General features: G+C 44.4%; 1 protein-coding gene across 1 annotated transcript in view; it reads right to left on the reverse strand.

Annotated features, from left to right (window-relative positions):
- Window positions 1–19,298, reverse strand: part of TLK1 (tousled like kinase 1) — a gene marked incomplete in the record, with an annotated part of 2,832,579 nt that overhangs the window by 2,263,629 nt on the left and 549,652 nt on the right. The window contains 1 exon segment of the mRNA XM_044075520.1: window positions 11,974–12,045. Within this exon segment, the coding sequence (XP_043931455.1) occupies window positions 11,974–12,045 (72 nt within the window).

Below are 19,298 nucleotides of genomic sequence, written 5' to 3' on the forward strand. Positions count from 1 at the left end.
AAGCCTGCACTGGATTTAGAGTAAAGAGGTAAGTGGTAGTGGTTATTAAAAGTGTGCACTGAAGTCCAAGTTGCAGCCTCCAAAATATCCTTGGTTGGTACTCCTCTGAGGAAGGCTGCTGAGGTGGCTGCTGCCCTGGTCGAATGTGGTCTAATGCCCTTAGGCACTGATTTGCCATGGTGTGAGTAGCAGAAACGAATGCAGTGTCCTATCCATTTTGAAATAGTCTGCTTTGAGATAGCCTTTCCTTGTGATCCTGCAGCATATGCCACTAAAAGTTGCTCAGTTTTTCTGAAAGCTTTAGTTTTGTAAGTAGAAGCGTAGCTGTCTGTGCATGTCCAAAGAATGCAGAAGTCTCTCCCCTTTATTTTGTGGGTTTGGATAAAAAGTAGGCAAATGAATGGTTTTAAGAGCCACAGTGGACACTACCTTAGGCATAAATGTTGGATTTGTCCTTAGAGAAACTCTGTCCAGATGGAAGATAATGCCTGTAACTCAGACTCTTCTCGCTGAAGTTATTGCTAGGAGCAGAGCTGTTTTCCATGATAAGAATTTTATCTCAGCTGTACCGGCTGGCTCAAAAGGAGGCAGTGTGAGTTTTTCGAAGACAAAATTGAGGTCCCATGCAGGCAATGGTGCTCTCCTTGGAGGTCTTATGTTTTTGGCCCCTCTGAGGTACTAAGCAATGGATGTGAAAAATAGGTGGGTCCGTATTGTAATGAGATGAAATGGCAGAGGCATGGATCTTAATTGATGAGAAGGATAGGCCTTTGTCCAGCATCTCAATTAGGTATTGTAAAATCTGAGGAATATTTGGTGCAATCGTGTCAATTCTTTGTGCCTGGTTCCAAGCACAGAATCTCTTCCATTTTTCTGATTAAGATTTTCTGGTGCTGGGCCTCCTGGCCTCCAAAATAACATCCATAACAGCTTTAGAGAGAGGTGTATTCCGAATGGTTACACTATCCGCCATGCAGTCAGATTTAGGGTTCTGAGTTGGCTGTGCAGGATCTGATTGTTTTGTTGAGTCAGTAAATGAGGAATTTGAGGCAATGTCCAGGATGGGCCTTGAGACTAGCTCCTTAGGATTGGGTACCAGTGCTGGTGGGGCCAATCAGAGGCAATTATAGTATCATTTGTGGCTTCTCTTGTCTGACCTTTAGGAGTACCTTGGGGAGGAGAGACAGTGGAGGAAAGGCATATACTGTAAGGTTGTTCCCAACTGAATGACAAAGCATCCATTTTCCATGCTTGTTTGTGATAAGTCCTTGTGCAGAATCTCTGTAGTTGGCAGTTGTGAGGGGAGGCAAATAGATCTATGTCTGGGCATCCCCATTTCTTTGTTATGTTGAAGATTTGTGGATCTAGTTTCCACTCATGAGGATCCATGAGGTTTCTGCTTAGTTAATCTGCCAGAGCATTTGTTTTTCCTGGCAGGAATTTTGCTTGCAGGTGTACTTGGTAAGTCAATGCTGTGTTCCACAGAATCATGGCTTGTCTGCAGAGGGGGCAAGAATGTGTGCCTCCCTGCTTGTTTATGTACCACATGACTGTTGCATTGTCCATTTTTATCAGCAGCTGTCCTGGATGAAGTAGGTCCTTGAAGGCTGTCAGGGCATTTTGTACAGCTAGCATCTCTGATTGTTGTGAAGATGCCTTTCGCTTGCGGGCCATGTGCCCTGAATACATTTTCCTGCCATGTGCCCCCCCCAGGCATAATCTGATGCATCTGTTAGTGTTTGCCTGGCTGTGAGTAAAGTGAATGGCTGTCCCATGCTGTGGTGACAGGCCTGTGCCCACCATCGAAACTCCTGTTGCAGGCAGGGAATGAGTGAAATTAATGATTCCAGGCTGTGGCAATGTTGAGTCCAAACATTTTTTAGATACCACTGTAGCTTCCTCATATGCAGTCTTGCATATGGAATTAGCAGAATGCAGGATGCCATGTAGCGCACAGCCTGCAGAATTTTTCTTGCTGATAACTGGGTCTTTGTTGCCATGCTTTTGAAGTAAGAAGTCAGTTGCCTTTGTTTGTCTGGCGTGAAATAAACCATCTGGGCAGTTGTATTTAAGCTTGCACCCAGGAATATTCTCTCTCGAAAGGGTACTAGTTTTGATTTATTTTCGTTTACTGTGGACCCTAGGCAAATTAGTAATCTTTTTACAAACGCCATATGCTTTAGTAGAAGGTCTTTGGTCTCTGCTTGAATAAGCCAGTCATCCAAGTAGGGATATACTTGAATTCCTCGGTCTGCAAAATGCAATTACTGGTGCCAGGCATTTTGTGAAGACTCTGGGCGCAGTAGATAAGCCAAAGGGCAGTGCAGAGAATTGGTAGTGCACTGAGCCAGCTATGAATCTGAGGTATCTTCTGCAAGATCGTCTGATTGGGACATGCAGGTATGCCACTTTGAGGTCCAAAGTTACAGGCCAAGCCTTCTTGACCAGCATGGGCAGAAGCTGCTGCAGTCTCAACATTTTGAATTTTGGAACGTCCAGAAAAGTATTTAGAATAGACAGGTCCAGAATTGGTCTCCAGGCTTTGTCCTTTCTTGGTACTAAGAAAAGTCTTGAGTAAAATCCTTGTCCCTGGTTCTTGTTGTAGCACTGGCTGAATAGCCCTCATGTCCATGAGAGATGTAACTTGTTTTTGTGCCTCGTCCATTGACTGTGTGGCAGGTCTGGCATACCTTTTGCCTTTGGAAGGGTGTGAAAGTGGAACCTGTAGCCCTGAGAGACTATATTTAAGACTCATTTGTCCTGGGTGATCATGTGCCAATTTTGTGAAAAAAGTGCTAGCCTTCCCCCTAAGGGTGCTGCCAAAAGATAAGTGCTTGGCATTGGCAGAGGGAAGTCATTGGGACTGTTTCCTATATGGCTGTGATTTGTCTTCTCCGCTTTTGGAGCTAGTAGCACCCCATTGTTTGGGCCTGTGAGCCCTGGGGTTGTTGTCTGCCTCTAGGGCATCTGTATCTGCCCCTTTGCGGCCTGTCTGACACTGGAAAGGACCAATTCTTAGAAGGCCAGTTCCTGCTAAATCTGGGTAGCTGTACCCGTAAGAAATCCTTAACTGTCTGCATAGATTTAAGCTTTATCCTCCATTTTCTTCAACACCTCTTCTGCCTTAACATCAAAGTATCATGCTGTAATGGAGCATCCAATAATTTTGCTTTAACATGAACAGGCAGATTCTGTTCCTTTAACCAAGCATGCCTTCTAATGACAGAACCTGTAACAGCGGCCCTGCAAGAGGCCTCCAGTGAATCAAAACCACATTGCAAAGTATGCTTTCCCACTTGTTCAGCTGCATGCAATAAATCCTGCATTTCCTTGTTCTCAGAACATTCAGAATTTGTCAACATTTTCTGTTTTAGCAGTGACATTAAGTATTGCTGATATTTAAGCATATGAAACTGACAATTTAAAGCCCTTAGAGCCAAGTTAGCAGAAGTGTAAACTTTTTTACCCCATCTGTCCAGTGCCCTTGAATTCCTATCTGAGGGGAAAGGGTTTTTTGCAGTAGAGGCATTAACCTCTTTGGGACCCTGAGATACAGTTTCTGGGTCAGCAGCAGGGTTTTTAATATAGAAATTTATGCGAATCTGGAACCATGTAGTATCTTGTCTAGCTTAACAGGTGCAGGAGGTAGAGTGTCGGGAGACAGTCTGGACTCTGAAAATATATCATCTACTATGTCTAGAACAGGTGGAATAGCAAGAGGTCTGTGCTGAGGTAGTAGAAGAAAGTCTTAAGAGCCTTTTCTTAGATTCTGAGTAATCTTGGCTCTCCCAGTGGAAATGCTCCCTCATGGTATGCAGGGTTTCCCCAAAGGAATAATCCTCAGGAGGAGAAGCTGAAGGAATAGATTCTTCAACATCAGAATCCTCATAGGGAGGAAGAGAGTATCCTCTGTTCTGAAGGGAGTCAGAGGAAATGGAAACCTGATCAGAGGAATCATATTCAGTGTCTTGCCAAAGTAATTAGGTCTTCGGCCATTTTGAGCATCTGTTTCTTAGGCATGGAAGTCAGTCCTGCAGAATGCTGTACTTTTTCCTTGTCTTTAAAGCTGTTTAAATCTGGTCTTGGATGCTGAAGTTGGCTTGATATAAAGCTGTGTGGGTCTGAAAACACCCTCAGAAGCCGATGCCTGCTCAGCGGCTCCAGACCCATCTGAGAGATTAGTTTCCGAAGGCCCAATACCTTGAGTATCCAGAGGCCTAGTTGTCTCCACGTGGAAGTCTGAGGCGGCCTGTGGCTCTGAGGTAGCGGGTGTCGGGGACTGCGAAAGCACCTCACTGAGAACCAGCAACTGGCCTAGAAGAGGCTTCGTCGTCTGTTTTGGACCTCAGATGCCTGTCCTTTTCTTTTTCCTTGCACTTTTTATGAACTGCAGTCGTCGGCTGTTCCGACAGCATATAGTTAAATCTTCGGCCAAAGTAATGAAATGCAAAATCGTACCAACGCTTAATGGTGCGTTGGTTAAATCTAGCACAAAACCGACAACTAGCAACGTTGTGGTCAGGGCTTAGGCAAGGAATACAGTAAGAATGAAAATCCTTATGACGTATTTGCTTCCCACAAGAAATAAAATTGTTAACTTTTTCTGACATCGGTCTGGAGCAAGAAAAAAGTTTCCCCCAATGGGGTACTTAGGTTTATTGAAGACTTCGGATCTGAAATTCAAATTCGAAAATCTCAGGAGTCGGCCGACCGGCACTTGTGAACTGCTTTTGCTTCAGGCACCATGCGGCAAGAAAGACTGAAGAAAATGGCGTTGGCTGCTTCTTATATACCCCTGGTGCACTGACGTCAGGGAAGAGGCGACAACAACAGACGCCAGACCAGGACTTTGGAATTCGGGCAGACTGCAGGTAGGCTGCCAGCAGGATAACCCAAGTGTAATGACTGCAACAGTGAAACACTGAACATCTAGGTGCAACTGACAAGACACCCATCCAAGTTATAGCCAGCTACAGACCCCCCCCCTTTCTCCATGACTCAGCACACTCACTCCTCCTACTTAGACTTGTCCATCAAGGTACCCCCTAACACCCTGATCCTTGGTGACTTAAACTACCCCCCCATAAACAGGGTGAACTATTCCTGTTCTAATGCACTCTCCCAAGGATTCCTTGACTTCATCAATTCTAACACACTAGACCAACTTGTTTCATCTCCCACAAGGGGAGACCGCAGTCTAGACTTTGTTCTCACCAACATGAGCAACCGCTGCACCATAGTAAGTTCTTTCCTGGTGAGATCAGACCATCGGTCTGTTTCAAAGTGTCTGTCCCATCCAACCCCCCCCCCCCAGCCGTAACCAGGCAAAAAAACAAAACTTCTCAAAAACAGACTACAACATTCTAAGGGAAGGTATCAGTAGATTCACACATCCGTCCCCCTCAGAGGATGCAGACCAATATGCTGAAAAGTATGCCAGTGCAGTATACAAGCACCAGTACAAGTGCATGGACTCAGCCATTCCAAACAGAACTAAAACCTTCTCAAGGAAACACAAACCTATGTGGTGGACATCCTCTATCAATATGCTTTACAACAAAAGGAAGAAACTGTTGTCCAAGGGTAAAAAGGCACAAATTCCTAATTGAAAAACTCCCTCCTTAGCCTCAACAAGCAAATCAGATCATGAGTGAAAACCTCCAAAGCCAATTTTGAAGCCAAACTAGCCTCCAAAACAGTAAGTTACATACTCACCATAACGTTGGATGTACGTAGTCCATCTCGCCTCACATTCTTCACCTGTGGGTTCGGGGCTGAATGTCTGCTCAGACTCTGCCTATTTACTAGCTCGAAAGTCTTTGTTTGGCTGGGCTAAGATGCTATCCCACAATACATTGCCCCACATTCCCAGATCTAGTTTGCTGCCAACAGAAATATAGTATCCATCGCCCAAACCACACACACACCCATAACAAATAGGTCCAACAAATTATCCAAAGGGACTCTAATATCAGAAATACAAAGTGATCCTCCAAATCCTCCCGGCGTGGGGGACGGTGGGGGGTAATGAAGAATGTGAGGCGAGATGGACTACATACATCCAACGTTATGGTGAGTACATAACTTACTGATGGTATGTAGTCCTATCTCGCCTACATTCTTCACCTGTGGGACAGCGTCCCTAGCACCTACATCCTGGGTGGCTCAATGGAAAAAACTCCTGAGCACTGTGGAGCCAAAAGATGATCTGCCCCTGGACACCACATCCAATTTGTAATGGGAAACAAACGTGTGAGGAGAAGCCCATGTTGTAGCCGCACAAATATCACCCATAGATAACCTAGCCTGAAAGGCTGTGGAAGTGGAAACTGCTCTGGTAGTGTGTGCTCTGACTGGGAAGGGCAGGCTCTTTCCCCCTGCCTGATAAAGGAGACGCAACCAGCTATCCACCTAGAAATGGTGACCTTGGATACCGCAGAACCCAAGCGATTCTCCAAAAACTAAACAAAAAGCTGGTCTGACTTCCGCCAATCTTTAGTCTGTGTAGATAAAAGCGTAGTTGCCTATGAACAACCAACAGATGAAACTGGTACTCTGCCTTACGGGAGAAGTTGGGGAAGAAGACCGGCAGTTCAATGGACTGATTAATATTAGATAAGGAAGCCACTTTGGGAAGAAAGGACAAATATGGTCTGAGACAGACTATCTTTATGGAATATCAAATATGGGGGGCTTGATTGATGGGGCCTGGAGTTCTGAGACTCGTCTAGCCAATGTGATAGCTATCAAAAAGGCAAATTTCCATGTAAGAAATTTTAAATCCCAGGAAGCCGCAGGCTCAAAGGGTGGGAAGGTGAGAGCCTGCAGAACAAAATTGAGGTCCCAGGGCATAACAGGTTGAGATACAGGGGGGCAAAGGAGAAGAGCGTCTTTTAGGAATGCTTTACACAGCCTGTGTGCCATTAAGCTAGATTCATAAGCCACATGAAAATTTGAAATATCCGCCACCTGAACTTCGATGGTGGCTGAGGCAGACCCTTGGAAGAATAAGTAAGACAGAAATTCCAAAACAGAAACAATGGGGGCTGTGTAGGGGTCGATACCTTTGGAATGGGCCCATATCGAAAACCTTTTCCACTTGCTAGAGTAGATCTTCCTAGTGGGCGGTTTATGAGGGGACAAAAGAATATGGACCACGTCTGGAGAAAAATCGTGACACCTGACTACGGATGGAAGTGGAGTAGCCAGGCGGTCAGCCGAAGGGTGGTCTCCAGGGAGGAGTGGAGCTGTCCCGACATATGTGGCAGCAAGTCTGGATGAGGGTCCAGAGTCCAAGGAGCATCCACCATGTAAGGTTGAAGGAAGGGGAACCATACTTGTCGAGGCCAGTGTGGCACGATCAGAATCAATCTGCTTCCCAAGGACAGCACTTTCTGAATCACCCTCGAGATGAGGGGAAACGGAGGGAAAGCATACAGCAGACCAGAGGGCCAATTGTGCGCAAGAGCATCCCTTGGAGATTCCCCCAGTGGGGGGGGATCAGCAAGAAGTAGCTGCTGCATTTCGCATTGAAGGGACTGGCAAACAGATCGCAGCAAGGCTGACCCCATTTGCAGAATATGCTGTTCGCCACCCGGCGGTTCAGGGACCACTTGTAAGGCATGAGGATCGCTCTGCTTAGCCTGTCTGCAATCACATTGGTTTTCCCCGGGATGTGCGTTGCCACCAAGGCCCGTTGGGAAGCTATCGCCCAATTCTACACTCTCATGGCCTCTCTGCATAGGGGGTACGATCTGGTTCCTCCTTGCTTGTTGAGATACCACACTACTGACATGCTGTCTGAATGTATCGCAATAGTCCCTAGAGGGAGGACGTCCTGAAGTGCCTGCAATGCTAGGAGCACTGCCCTCATCTCCAGGACATTTATGTGCAAGTCTATCTCGTGCTCCTGCCATGTGCGTTGGACCATCCTGCCAAGATAATGCCCCCCCCACCCTATCCAGGAGGCGTCCGTGGTTACTGTGGCTACCGGGTTGAATGGAACAAAGGGTTTCCCTACGACTAAGTTGTTGGTGCATAGCCACCAACTGAGGTCCTGCTTGCATTTGTCTGTGATTAAGATAGGATGGGGTAGAGGTAGTCTTTGGAAGGACCATTGGGCGAATAGGAGCCATTGTAGGATCCTCATATGTAACCTCGCTAACGGGACCATCATGATAGTGGCCGCCATTGTCCCCAGTAACTGAACTAGGTCTTGCCCTCACACGTGTCAGAGGCATCATCGTACAAACCTGTTGTTGCAACCCTGTGATCCTCTCCATGGGTAGGAATGCTCTCAACCGAAGTGTCCAACTCTGCTCCTATAAACAAGACACGCTGTGAGGGTAGCAAGGCAGATTTTTTCCAGTTTATTATAATGCCTAACCGGTGACAAAGATCGATGGTAGTATCTCTGTTTTGAAGAAGTAGATGCTTGGTGGAGGCAGATAGGAGCCAGTCGTCCAGGTAAGGAAACACCTGGAATCCTTGACGTCTCAAGTGAGCCGTCACCACTGCCATGCACTCGAAACTGGAAATGCCTGGCTCCCAGGCGGAAGCGTAGATGACATCTGGATGCTATGTCCATTTTGATGTGGTAGTAAGCATCCTTCAGGTCCATGGAGCACATCCATACTTCTTTTCCCAACAATGGGAGAATCGATTGTAGCGTGACCATCCGGAATTTGGACTTGCGTACGTAATGGAGTTGGCTGAGATCCAAAATGGGTCTCAGGTCCCAGTTCTTTTCGGCACCAAAAAGAATCTTGAGTAAGTCCCTAATCCGATCTGGTCTGGGGGGACTGGTTGGAGGACTTTTTTCTAGCAGCTGAGAAACCTCTGATGCTGCTTGATCCCTTTGGGTGGAACGTCTGGGATCCGTTGGACGGGAGGGGGTGTGGAATAGAATGGGATGGTGTAACCTCCTGCGATTATCCCCAATACCTATTGGTCCTGGGTGATATTGACCCAGGCTTCCGGAGAGCGAGAAATTCGACCCCCGACTGGCTCCGGAGAAGCACAGTCGGGCACACCCTCAGGAATGAGAGTATGGGGAACAACGAAAGGAATCGCGGTCCCCAGAATTGCGGGGGGGCCCTCTGCCTCAGGCAACATCCCCTTGAATATGACCCCCCTCTCCTGCCTCGGAAGGGGTTCTCACCCTGTGCGGCAGGAAAAGGCCTTTGCGATTTCTTGAACCACATCTTTCCCCCTCGCTGAGCCTTGGGATAAGGTCTCGACGGGAGGGAAAAACGGACTCCTACGGCAGACAAGGTCTTTCCCTCTTGCTCGCACCTGGTAAGGGTGTCTTTCTCTTTGGTCCCGAACAAGGAGGAACCATCAAAGGGGGCATCGGTGAAGGAAGACTTAAAGGCCTTCGCAAAGTGACACAGGCGTAGCCAGGCTTGCCTCCTGTGGGCCATCCCTGAGCTAGCCACCCGACTAGCTCCCTTGGCCATGTACGAAATCAGTGGCATGGACGAGTTAGTGATGGAGTTGAGGGTAGAGAGCTGAGTGTTGACAGTCTGAGCCACCGCCTCTGGCACGTTACCCGTTAGAGTATCTCCTAACTCCATAAGGAGATCTCTCTGGAGCCGCGTGAAATGAGACAAATAATTCAGTGACCGCAAGGTAAAAGTCGCTGAAGACAGGGTACGCTTCCCATACCAATCCATAGTCCTAGACTCCTTGTTAGGAGGATGGACCGAAGAGGAAGACTCAGCAACTTCCTTCTGTGTGGCAGCCGCCACCACCATAGCATCTACTGGGACTCCCTTTGTTAAAAATTCTTTCCCTTTGTTGGGGCGTCGAGGAACAGGCTCCATGGAGTCAGGAGTCTCCCACACCCTCCGACAAATAAGGTCCACGACCTCGAAGTGTGGAGACACCCAGGAGGCGGAGGGCTGAGCGCCAAAGGCCTTAAGGAATACAGACTCCTCCTCGGAGGGGGTTTTGGAGGGCCAGTCTCCTCTTTGTTTCAAGACCTCCAGGATATCGGAGAACGAAACATCCTCAGAGGAAGACTTAGGGGACCCCAACGATTCGAGGTCAGTATCGTCCTGGGAGTCTACGTGCTTCCTCTTGCACAATTTCTTTCTGGGAGGTTCCTCAGGCACAGGCTCCGAGGGCTCCTCAGAAAGAAGGGGACCGCTCGTGGGGGTATCCTTAGGCCCTGGCGCTCTGCTATCCAAGGATAGGTGGGTGTCAGAAGCTCTCGCCGGTGTTGTGGGGGATGAAAGACCCGATCCAAGAGAAGTAGCTCACCTAGCCAGCATGCTACACATAGCCTCGAAGGCAGGACCTCCCGATTCGGAGGACCGACCGCCTTCCAAGGCCATGACCATGACCGGTGCCTCCGCAGCAGAGGCACCGAGAGGGAGGCTCGGAACCGAAGGGTGTTCAGAGGCATCCCCTTCGGGCCCGACAGAGGAAACCCGGGTCTCGAACCCTGTGGAAGGCACTGACAGGGTCAGAGCCAATGCGGGCACCGATAAACCCCGCTGGGGGATCGGAGCCGACACAGGAACGTCCCTGGGAGAGGAGCTTACCAGCTCCGATGACAAGGATGCGCTCGGAGGAGGAATAGCAGGAACAACTAACAAAGCTGGCTCCGGAGACCCTGGGTGGGAGATCCCTTCTGTTTGGGATACTTCAACAGTGATATAGGACATTTGGAAATACTTCAGTCTAACTGCCCCCTTTTATTTAGGGATCCAGGCAATGAGGAAATGTCAGTCAATGCTCTGGGGGTTGGGCAAGGCTTGAAGGGTGGCCACCTTCAGCTAATTCTCACATGTAGTGAATACCCCTGCAACAGTGATCCACAGAAAGCAATTAACCGTGTGTGTGTTGCTTATAGTAAAATAAACCATGACATGTACAGCTGTACTGTCTTCACATCCGGGACCCAGCAAACAGTTAAGGCATGAGATTGCAAGCGCATGCACTTACACATGTCCATGAAATAAAAGATCAGTCAAGGTATGAACATCTGCTTCCAGTGATATTCCATTCAGTTAACTCTCTTGCAGCAATAATCCTTAGGAAGAACAAAGAGGGACAAGAGGAAAGTCTTCTTATACAGGCACGGTAAAGTCACAGCATATACCACAGAAAAGCATAAAAAAACTAAACTCTTGAAAAAAAATCGAGAGACACTGAGCATTCATTAGAGAGATAACTAATATCACCCACTGAAGATGGATGTGGAAAATAACAGCCTCCACAAAAGCAGAGACATCAATTACGACTAAAGTGCCACTTACACTGCTTTTCAAAGGAAACGGTAAGCTCCCAGTTGTTCAGTTCTCTCAGCATGGCTAGCCAACACCACACAGGGGCTGTGACTCAAACCTGGGAATTCAGAAGCACCCTGCTACTGCACTCTGCAAGACTGACATGACATCTAAGACCACTCTGCAAGACTGACATGACATCTAAGACCACCTCTAAAGCAAAGATACCACAGACTCATTATCTAAAGCCACAAAATGCTTTTCGTAATGCAAAGGTAAAGAAAGAATAATAAGGTGTCGCAAGTTTAGCTATGCTTTCCCCAGACATCATTAAAAGACATTCTATACCCATGATTAAAAGCAGCCTTCATTCTCTTTTCCAGTCTTTCCTGTACATCTGTTTTAATTTATAAACCATGCCAAAATTAATAGAGCAATCAAGCAGAACTCTGAAGTGTGCTACAAGACAGAAGCAGCGGCTACTAACATAGCTGGTTAAGTACCAGTCAGTTATACTAACCACAGCCTCTTGGCATCAGAATGACAATAACATAGTGCTGCCCAAGAAATGGTCAACCATACATGCCAACAAACTACTTTGGTTTCCCTCTTAGAAAAGCCTACATTGCGTCTTGAGCAGCTTTCAAAAGAAAAGTACTTTGTTAAATCTTAATGTAGGAAGGCAGAAAATGTTCTACTACTTACAAAGCATGTATAGCAACTCACTACTTGTATTTACCTCTGATTCTTTGTCACTTAAAGAGCCAAGGCTTCCGTAACTGTGATTAGAACACTCGTTATTTGTTGACACCTGTTCATAATAAAAAAAAAATAGTTAAAATTATTATACAAACCAATTTTGACTGTTTATCCAAATATTACTACAACACCCAAAAATGTAAAATTACAATGCAATTAAAATCATCTGTTGTTCAAACTTTCACAACTCTATACAGATGACACCATTTTCAAAAGAGCTATTTTTTGATGACCTGGACAGTCGAGAGAGATAAGAGCTGGTTCTCAGCAGACTCCTGGCCAGAAAGGTTCCACATATCAATAAGCAATCAAAACAAAACACTAATAAGCAATATAGTTACATTACAATTTCCAATAAAGTACTGGACATTAAAAATACTTGCAGAAAAATGCAAACATACATGCCAAACGTAAAAGGGATAAATATGGGACTGGAACAGTTGTACTACATGCCAGCAAGAATTGCCAATAAACAATATACCATGTTCTAACAGATTTTTGGAACAGGCAGAAATAAGCATACTGAAGTACAGCAGAGTGGGATAAAGAAGTGGTGCTTAAGCGAATTTAACAGGTACAGTGGTTAAGAGAGAGAACATAGAAAAAGCTACACAAGTACAGTAACAGATAAATATGGAGGGATGACGGAGCAATGAGGAAGAATGGTAGACTATCATCTACACTTAGGCATGTAGACAGCATCTTGTGTTTAATATACATTTTCATAAAATTTCACAAGATATCGCTAATACCGCTATAGTATTTCTAGTTCTGTCATTGGCTCACTAATTGTGGCTACAAGTCTTTCTGTTTAAGTTATTGTGCTAAAGTTTTTTTTTCCCACTAGTTGAAAACAGTGAAACGTTATTACATTAATGCTGGATCCCTACCATCCCTAGTCAGCTACGGAAATCAACCTTAAGGTGGATCCAATCTGGCAGTTTATCACTTCTACAATCAGTCAAGCTTCTTCCTCACTCCTATTAATGCATTTGTTCCCTGCTTCAAAACAGACTCTGCTGTTGCCTCCTAAGTGGAAAGGGTGCCAAAGGAAGATTGGAATGTAACAGTAGAAGAGGACAGGCTTCAAGACAGATCCACCAGGTACATTTGGAAAGAGGGAGGAGGGTGGGTAATTGAAACAGAAGGCCTAGGGAGAACAACGACCCAGTATTATGTACATAACTTTTATATTCCATGTCATCTCATCTGTCCACTTTGACTAGTGGGACAAAATCACAAGCTACCAATTTTTCCAGGTTTGTGTCTTTCGGCTTTTCCCGGTTAGGGGTCGCCACAGCGGAACTCCGGTCCGCTAATGATTGGTAGTTGATTTTTATGTGCCGAGTTACCAGCTCTGATGCACAGCCTTCAACGAAGGTATGCCCATTCACGCATGTCTCCACACAGAAGACGTTATAGCTGAGAATCGAACCGGACAGCGTCTTACTGTAAGGAGACAACGCTACCACAGCACCACCACCGCGGGTCCAAGTGGAATCACAAATTTCCCTTGAAGATGGAAGCTCCAAAGGAGGATCGAGATCTGGAGACAATGTCCACCTTTGTCTACATAACACTCCTTTCCAGGCACCACAAGCTGTTCCAACACAAATGTCATCTACTGAATAATTTCTGCAAAAGGTAATAGAAGCCGCTATCCATCTAGTTGAGCAGGCTTTTGACATCACGGTTAAGGACTTGTTCTTTGACTGGTATACAAAAGTTATCAAGGTCTGAGAACCATCTGGACAGAGGTATTTTACAGATCTTATGCCTTTAGTCTTGAGGGTACAAAGGAAACAAATATTTGTAAATCTTTTTTGATTTAATATGGTGCAAACAGAATCATAACTGTCTATGAACATCCAAAGTGTAAAATATAAATTCTCCTTTACTATTGTAATTAGGAAAGAAGACTAAAAGGATGCTAGACTGGCTACGGTTGCGCTTCTGGATATGAAGAATGTGTTGAAAATCTGTCTATATGGAAGACTAGATAAGGAGGAATTGAGGGCATCAGACATGTGTCAAGGATGGTTGTTCTGCAATACCATGAAATCCTTTCCTTGTCAAATTCATACATTAATTTCTATCCTACTGTATTCTCTAGTATAGCTATTTGCACCCTGCCCTTTGTAATATAATTGCAATATAATTCAATGCACTTTGCTTTTTCTGTCTATACCTGTAACAATTTATCATTATTGGTCTAGATGTATCCATAAAGACTTGAGTAAAAAGTCATGGACAGAGTCAATATAGCTGAAACATTAAGTCCTTAAGGGGTCATTTACTTATATTCCGTGGGCCTCCCCCTACAGGTGGTTTAAGGTATCACACAGTGAAATTTCAAACCTGGTTAGGTTTTCTTGTAGTTTTTGCACGTTAACACTGACAGAATAGCCATTACAATAAAAGTTAATTCTCCCACCTCTTAAACGAGGCTGTTCTCCTGAATGTAAATTTCCCGTTTTTAGCTTGCATGCACATTATCTGAAAAGCTGATCTCTTATGTAGTTGCTGCTTCTCATCTCTTACTGAACCCATGTTAAATTTTTGTAGACTTTTTGCTTTAATAAAAACACTCAAGAAATGGTATTGGTAATTCTTAATCAATACAAAAGGCATCACACATGCATATTACCTACATATTTGCAAGTATTAAAGAACAACATATCTGCTGGCTAGACTGATTACCTAATGTCTGCTGCTGTCAGTATACTGAATGTGTAACAAACAAATTAGGAACAAGGTTATGATGCACACATTTTGGCAAGAGAGAAAGAAGAGGCACTGAAATGAAGGGAAACCAACAGTAGACCGTTCTTTTCATCAGGAGATGGACATCACCAGTTGAAAACTGGTGAGTGCAGAACCTATGTAAATTTGATAGCAAACCTACGTTTAGACACTAATGATGTTGGTCTTTTATGCAACATTACTCTTAAAAATTGGAAGATCCTAACAATGGACCATAAAATAGATATTGTTGGCCGCTCCCCCACTTTTCTTTATAAGAATAGTACGAATTTGAGGAGACAATTATGTAATTTTAATAGGAAGCTATTGAATTTGACAGCTCATAAAGTGAGTACTTATGCTTGTCTCTCTTGTTGGGCATGTCATACCATATCTAAGCAACAGTCTTTTTAGCATCCAATTTATAATTTTGTGTTTAAACCTAAGCAATATGTGGATTGTAAAACTGAGAATGTGGCTTGGTTGGCTACTTATGATTCCTGCACATGTTTTTATGTAGGTAAAACAAACAGAATGCCGAAGGATAGAATCATGAGGCATTTATATGCTATAAAAACTTATAACTCTAGAAATGCTTTAGCTAAACATGCAATGCAAAACAAGGGACAGACTTTCTTTTAAAGCACTGCAGTACATTAGACTGAATAAGAGGGGGTGACGTGAATAATCTAAAAGTCAGCTGAAATGTGATGGCTACTTAGCCTGCAAGCTAAGAAGTATCCAAGTTTGAATGGGTGTTTAACTTTAAGATCTGCACTGAAAGAGAGAAGACAGATTTCAGTTTTTTTTTTGTTTTTTTAACATTGTGTTGCTTGCTTGGATTTTATTTAAATGTTGCATTGTTTTTATTTGTTTTAGATCTGAAGAAGAGTTTTACAATGCAAAAGCACTCATCCGTCTTACAGTTTCATTAAGTGTTTTGATACCTTTACTGCCGTGATAGTCGTTCGGTATTTAATCGTTAAAGTCACAAAGAAGAAGCCAAACATGGCAGTGAAGGGTTAAGCCAGAGCCATCCTCCCTGGCTGCTCTCCTTCGGCAGCACTATGATACACATGCATGGAGAGTTTTGTGATGCTGAACATGGTTCATTTTAATACACTAGGCTAACAACCACCAGCACCTTTGCAAGCCTTACTGTGCAATCAAACCCAGTTGTGTCTATGTATAATGGTAATTTATTAGGAGGGATTATGTTTGTGAGGAAGTTTCTAGAGGTTATATGGGAGATGTTAGAGGCAGGCAGTAATGCCCAACTAACACAGACATGGCATAGAGACCTGGGGTGAATTTCTGATTTCCCATCCCCTGGTCAAGATTACACCTAACTAGGGTTAGGGATCCTCAGAGACACATGTCTCAATAACATGCCTTATTTATGTCACAAACAAAATTTATACCCTTGGATCTAGTGGTTCTGCTGTTCATTCTGTGGATGTGTAAAAGGTCCATAAGAGCTAGATCTGAAGATAGCTTATAAGCCAGGCATATACCATCCCTCAGTAACCTGAAGCAGGATAGACCAGAGTGTTAATTTAAGGCTTTTAAGGCAATCTATATAAAACAATGTGTTTAGATCCTAGATTCACCTGGTAAGAAACCTTTCTGGGCGTTCCAACTGCTGCATAGGTTTTGTCAGATACATGCCAAAGAAGACATTACACTCAATGATGGGTCTGATAAAGGGCCAAATAAAGTGGCACTATGACTTCCTTAGACCTGGATGTTATAACCTTACTTATAAGCTGGGCTGTATGGAATGATTTTATTACTACTCTGGGCCACATGTTTATCAAAGGCCAGATTACTTTCTACACGTGTACCAGATTCCAGACTACAAAGTTAACTCTTAGGGGTGTCTTTCGATGGCGTAATTAGCCTGGGTGGCAGTTTTCCCAAAAAGCAGTAAAATGCATTTCTTGGCACTGAGTTATAGTCCATGATTTTAAAACCAGTCATTGGTCTGCGTTAGACTCTCTTGTTAGATGTTTGCATCATTGGGTCAGTGCTCTCCCATACTGGCAAGTACCAGGTCCAGTATACTTGATCCTCTGGTGAGTGTGCTCACTATTTATTTGGTCAACAATACTTGCGCTAATAAAGTCGAAGAATCTTTGCCCTGCGAGTATGAGGTACTGTACATTTCCAGGTCTATGGAAGTGCAGTTAATGACTCTCCCTTGGGAATAAGGGCTTCAGTTGTATTTGTTTAACGCTGACAGTATCCAGTAGGTCTGGGTATAAGCTACAGATCCTAGGGACATAGAGGGTGACATACAGCTTGCTAGGATATGGTATAGGGCTTTGTCTAATGGTGATGTCACATGGCTAAATTCCAGGTATTGTCCTGTTTAACCAATGCAGTTATGCTCGTTGGTAATGTTCAGACTCCTTCCCCTTTTGTCCTGGGTATGTGCAGCTGACTGCCTAAATGTGTAGAAGGCAATGAAGCTTTACACTGTCCAAGTGCTTTTCTGCAGACTTAAACCATGTCTCGATAATGGCACAAATGTCTATCTTCTCCAGAGTTAAGACAGCTTGCAGGGTGTCATGTTTGTTTATGCTCCTAGCATTGAGCAGTAACACCTTTAGGTTTCTTTAGGTTTTACTTGCTATGATGGTAAGTCTGTCAATTTAACATTGCCTAAAAAGGGCATTAAGGGAGTGGATGAAGTTTTAACCAATATCTGAAAGCCTACAGAAGGTGCAAATCATCCTTTGCAAAGCAACATAGTCTATTCACCATGTTCAGGGTAGCCTGCAGTTGTCTTGTAGACTCCCAAGTCACAGGCTGACCAGAAATACCCATAGCTTGGCTGGGTCTCCCTGGATTCTAGTTTTAGAGGTTAAATTAAAGCCCTCAGGGAAAAGGTGTAAACTACTCCTTATTCATGGGACGGGCAGTGGAGGACTCATCCTGGAGTTCTCTCTTAGTTGCTGCAATCATTTAGTCCACCAGAGTACTTTTAGGTCAGTACTGTCTATGGCTAGGTGGATGTAGTACCACGCCTAGCTTCCTTGGAAAAACTTCCACTGTGTCGAGTTCCTGCCATGACCTCCCAGAGAGCAAATTTTTAAAACTGTCTGCAAGAAAGATCACCATAGAGGTAAAAAGGGGCAGAGCCATATGTCAAAAGCAGTACATCCTTATCCTGACTGAGCAAGTAATGTGGCCAACAACCTCTCCATTTCATTAGAGGACCTCATCAAATGTGATGCCCTCTGGAAGGGAGCAGAGGAAATAGTCTCTTTCATCCAAATCACTGCCTGAGGTATAGACGTCAAAGAGGAGTTCATATGTTTCCTTTTATGTTTTCCTGCTGAGGACACTATAGTCAGAGTCCTTGAAGAGTCAGACTGCACCTGCTGCATATCCCCAAAGGATAAAGTCCTGCTCTGTACCAGACAACCATAATGAATAGGTTGAAGAAATGAAGGAAAAATCATCTTGGGATGAAGCTGATACAGAAACAGGGGTCTTATCAATGGCCTAGAAGGTGAACAGGCTATTTTACTCTCCACAATCTTGAAGACAAAATCAGACTCCTGTAATGAAGGTCCACTCCATGGAGCAGAGTTCTCCTATGCTGAAGCAGAGGGAAGCCCAGACATGGAACTGGGAGGCCATGAGGTAGAAGCTCAGTACTGCCTAGTTCAAAATGCCTAAGACACAGAGAATGGTTCCAAATGAGTTGCACCCAGTAACAGTGTCAAAGACTCTATTCTGAGTGACTAGATCAACGATGCACTTGTCAATGAGGTTCCCAGGAAGGTGCGTGTCAGACGTAAAGCTATCTGCACCAAAGCAGACAAGACTAAAAGTGATGAGATTCAGGTTGTGGACCAGCTCCAAGCCTGCCCATGTAAAAAAAAAAGCACAAAAGGAAGGAATTAAAGGTGAGGGGTTGCCATCCCAATTCACCCTTCTAACAGGGGGAAATGGTTTGATACCCAGTCCTATATGCATTTTCAGAAAAGCTCTCATCATCAGTTCCCTGCTTTTGAGACTCTTGAAAGAGCAAATGGATTTCCAAAATGAGGTTGAAAGAGGCTTTGAAGTGAGAAAACAGGTTAATTTCCTTTCCAACGAATGCTTGCAAACTGTTTTTGTAGGGGATACATCCCCAATGACAACAGTCTCCAAAACTGCTATTTTTTCCTCAGTCCCGAAAAGGGAAAATATTCTCTCCTGGGTACTTGAGGTGAAGTGCAAGCCTGATCTCCATTCTTGCACTTCTGGATTCTTTGTCCTCCACCTTGTTCTCCTTTTATCGGGTTTCTCTCTGTCCATCTGCTCTGAGGGAAGAAGACTGATAAGAACAAGCTAAGGTTTTCTGTCTGCTAAAGAGCAATGGTTGAAGTGCTCTGCTTCATTTTAACATCTGACAAGATTTTTACTAAAAAACTCAGAACGTTTCAAAACTTGATGGATTTATAGTTTAAACACCTGTTGAAAGATTTACTACAAAAAACAATTTTGAAACTCTTAATTGCTTTGTCCTGTCATGAAAAGAAGAACTAATCATCTCAGAATGAGCCACTC

The sequence above is a fragment of the Protopterus annectens genome, chromosome 6.part1 (assembly GCF_019279795.1).
Source record: "Protopterus annectens isolate FY-2018-M chromosome 6.part1, PAN1.0, whole genome shotgun sequence".
Classification (NCBI taxonomy): Eukaryota; Metazoa; Chordata; order Ceratodontiformes; family Protopteridae; genus Protopterus; species Protopterus annectens.